This window comes from Nilaparvata lugens, chromosome X, assembly GCF_014356525.2.
Source record: "Nilaparvata lugens isolate BPH chromosome X, ASM1435652v1, whole genome shotgun sequence".
Classification (NCBI taxonomy): Eukaryota; Metazoa; Arthropoda; class Insecta; order Hemiptera; family Delphacidae; genus Nilaparvata; species Nilaparvata lugens.
In genome coordinates this window covers 82,673,530-82,677,819 of record NC_052518.1, presented here as the reverse complement: position 1 = coordinate 82,677,819, position 4,290 = coordinate 82,673,530, and the positions used below count along the sequence as shown (strand labels likewise).

General features: G+C 39.0%; 1 protein-coding gene across 1 annotated transcript; it reads left to right on the top strand.

The window, feature by feature from the left end:
- The first annotated feature begins 1,660 nt into the window (after positions 1-1,660).
- On the top strand, positions 1,661-3,640 carry LOC120354675. The gene has a single exon (XM_039442075.1). The coding sequence runs from the start codon at positions 1,661-1,663 to the stop codon at positions 3,638-3,640; it is 1,980 nt and encodes a 659-aa protein (XP_039298009.1).
- Positions 3,641-4,290: the final 650 nt, after the last annotated feature.

Genomic DNA, 4,290 nt, shown 5'->3' with positions numbered 1-4,290 from the left:
AATCTTAATCAGAACACAGAAACATGTAAAGCTTTAAATGGAACTCTGCAAATACACAAATCCACTTTAACTCAATTAAATCAAGAAGTAAATGCTAATAAAATTGCAAATAATAATCAATGGCAGATGGCACATGAGAAAATAACAGCATTAGAAAATCATATCCAGCAACAACCTCATGGAATTCAAACAGACGGCATAAATCCACATAGTATACTGCAAGGACTGAGTAAATTTGATAATACGGGTTGCCATTTGCAACCTCAACCATTCATTGACCAAATAAAATTAGCACAAACTCTTGCACCCACCTCTTGGGGTATGTGGCGACTCTGTTTGACCACCTTATTAAGTGGCGAACCCCTGATGTTTTTTCGGAGTAGAGCCCATGAGTTTACATCATAGGATGAGTTTATCGCTGTCTTCCTGGAACAGTATTGGGGCAGAAGTAAACAGTTGGACGTGCTAGCGGATATCATATCATGCGATTTCAATCCTAATTTAGACGGTGCATGTACCACTTTCATCACTGCCCTACAGTTCAAGAATTCTCAGCTGAACGAGCTGATTAACGAATCCGCATTAGCATGTATTATTTTAAAGGAGCTACCTTATCAAGTTAGAATGGCGCTCGCCACCCAACCCATTACTGATTGCAAACAGTTAATAAATCATCTATATGGCATACAATCTGTGATGGCAATATCAAATCACCGATCAGATCAAATGTACACACAGAATCAACATAATTCAAAAATTAATCAGTACACCAGCCAAACCTATGAACCGGTATCATATGATCACTCTCGATCTGCTCCTCAATTTGAACGCCACTATGAGCACAAACAAAATAATAATTGGAATAGTAGAAATTTTCAAAATCACACAACAAATCATTACTCACAGAAAAATAATCGCAGGAATTATTATGATGGCCATGATCGATTGAACACAAATAATGGTTACACTTAGAATATACAAACCGCCACTCATCAAATAAGTACAAATTATACATTAGCGCATGCAACAGGATTAAACCAACAAAGGACACAGAACCCAACACCCAACAATCCACCACCAGACACACAGAAGCCAATACAAGACAGCCTACCACAAAAAACCGCCGCCCACCATGCACATGAAACACCTAGCAAGCATCAAACTCTATTAAGTATATTGTTTCCCACCAAAGACCCATCACCGCCAGAGAACACAAATGGCCACCAGGAGGAGACTGCCACTATACATCTGCACACAGGACCTGCACCCACGCATCAATCGACCCCACCGAGGCACACCAAGAATTATGAATAAATTGCATAGTATTGACTTTATTAATCTACTTCAGAGTTATGAAATATTTTGTCTGTTTGAAACTTTTATCGATAATGAATATTTTTTCTCTCAGTTCAAATTGAAGTTTGCCAAGTATGAGCTGGTTTGGGTGCCAGCAGTTAGAATCGCTAATTACGGAAGAGCGAGTGGTGGCAGAATATATGGAATAAAAAAAAGTAAAAGAAATAAAAAATGTATAAATTTTTTAAAAATTTCAAATCATTTTGTTATTAAGTTGAAGATGGAGTCGCAGATAGTGAATATTCTGCCGGTTTATATTAATTGTAATAATTGGTGTAATGATTTTGAGGAAATTAATGTTGTAATGCAGGAACTGGGACAGAATATCATGCTCATTGGAGATGTGAATGGAAGAGTTGGCGATGAACAAATAATTGAAGAAGAACTAATAACTGGAATTCACTACTTACAATCACTACATAGACGTTCGAAGGATGAAGTATTAAATAAAAACGGAAAATCTTTGTTGGAATTGTTTGAGGAATATGGAATGGTGATCTTGAATGGAAGGATGGCAGGAGATAGGAATGGTGAGTTTACATTTGTGGGAAATCGCAGATCAGTCATCGATGTGTGTGCTGTCTCATTAGAGCTGCTCTCCTGTGTAACCGACTTTTGTGTTGTACCAGCTGTTCTATCTGATCATCTGCCAATAAAAACAATCATTGCATTGGTGGGAGGAGAAAGCGAGAATCCAGTAGGTATACAGCCTTTAAAGCCAAAGATGAAGTGGATGCCGGCTAAGAGGGATGAGTACCAGAGACTTTTGCTGGAGGCTGTTACCAGCAGGTGTGAATGGGATATGGACTTGGAGGCGGACTGGTGCTACCTTATTGAGGCCATTCAGACAAGCCAACAGACTAATCATCAACCAGCAATTCTGAAGAGTAAGGATAGGAAACAAGCTGAATGGTTTGATCGGGAGTGTTGGGGAAGAAGAAGTGAAGCATTCAGCCTTTTGCAACTCTATCGGAAAACAAACTCAGAGGTGGTGAAAATGCATTACTTGGAGGCAAACTCTAATTACAGGAAACTATGCAAGGAAAAGAAAAAAACGTACTGGAGGAATTGCATTGAAGGATTCAAGACTGTGAAGGATTCAAGGGACTTCTGGACATTGGTCAGACAGCTTAAGAAGAGGCAATTTGTTATTGGTTCAACAATATCAATGGGAGATTGGATTCAACACTTTCAAGAGCTGCTGAACCCTGCAGTGACAGCTGAGAGAGTGTTGTATGTGGAGCCCTACATTGAGGATGAATTGTTGGATGCTTCATTCCAGATGCAGGAGTTGAGGAAGATCATGGCCCGCGTGAAAGATGGTAAAGCACCTGGAGAGGATGGAGTACCATATGAATTTTTCAAAAATGTGCCCACCTGTTTCATGGAGAGTCTGTTGAATCTTTACAATAGAATGTACAGCACTTCCTGTGTCCCAGACAGCTTCAAGAGATCAATAGTTTTTCCTATCTTCAAGAAAGGCAACCCTGGGGATGCTTCAAACTACAGAGGCATTTCATTTGGCAATGCTGGAGCAAAGCTGTTCACTGCAATTCTCCTTGATAGACTGAAAGCATGGGTCAATCGTGATGGAAAACTGAGAGAGTTCCAGGCTGGTTTTCGGGCGAGTTATTCAACAGTAGATAACATTTTCAATTTGATGGCAATTATCATAATGAGGCTTGCAGTCAAGAGGCAGAAAGTCTATGCTTTCTTTGTCGATTATTCAGCTGCATTCGATCGAATTGACAGACATTCGTTGTTTCTCAAATTGTCAGAAATGAGAATTTCCACAAAAATGCTAAGAATCCTCCAAGTTATTTATTCAAACTCCACAGCGAGAGTCTGGAGTCAAGAGGGTCTTTCAGATGCATTTGAAACTAATACTGGCGTGAAGCAAGGCTGTCTGCTGAGCCCCCTACTGTTTGCATTGTTCCTAAACGATTTAGAGGAGAATATGGAGGGGGGTGTGAAGCTGAATGACACAAATATAAGAATACTTGCCTATGCTGATGACATTGTACTTCTGGCATCAAATAAATTAGATTTAAAAAAGATGATCACAGCATTAGAGGAATATTGCAGAAGATGGAACCTACTTGTCAACCTTGATAAATCCAAGATAGTGATTTTTAGAAACGGTGGAAAACAAGGAAGGCATGAGAAATGGTGGTACAAAGGAAAACCAATCGAAGTTGTCAATTCTTACAAGTATCTAGGAATAAATCTGACGTCAAGACTTTCAATGACACTGCACAGAGATGAAAACGCTTTTGAATGGTGAGAACTGGCTGAAAGTGAGTGGGTACTGTGCGGATGCATGGAAATATAGACATTTTCTGACAACTGAATTCAATTATTAGTGCCTAATTTCGAAATTGTGAGAGACTTTATTCATTGAAAAATTTATTTCTTGTATTAAAGGAAGATTTACAAAAAACTCTTTGAAAGTCATGTATACATCTCAACTCACCCTGACGGTCAAGTACCAAGGGTTATCAGCTTGCATTTGTTTATTATAAATTTATTTACTTGTATAATATTTGCTCAATACAATAAAAGCTATTCTATTCTATTCTATTCTATTCTATTCAGAGGATAGCAGAGATCAACTTCGAGGGGGGCGAGGAGCAGCCCGCAGATCCAGTATCCCCGGAGGCAGAGGCACATCTGACAAAACAGAGCATGTTTTCAGATACGGATCTAGATCCAGCAACCAAGGTAATAATGGAACAAACTACCAGTATGTTCACTATCATGTTGCAAAACTCCATGAGTAATATGATACAAGAGATTAAAAAAGAAACAACCGCAATTAAAGAGACAAATAAACAGGGCTTGAAAGAGGCAATGGACGCCATACAATCATTAGGACAGAGGTTAGATACTATCGATAGCAAGGTAGAAAGTCATAGAGAGGAACTGAAGGTAATG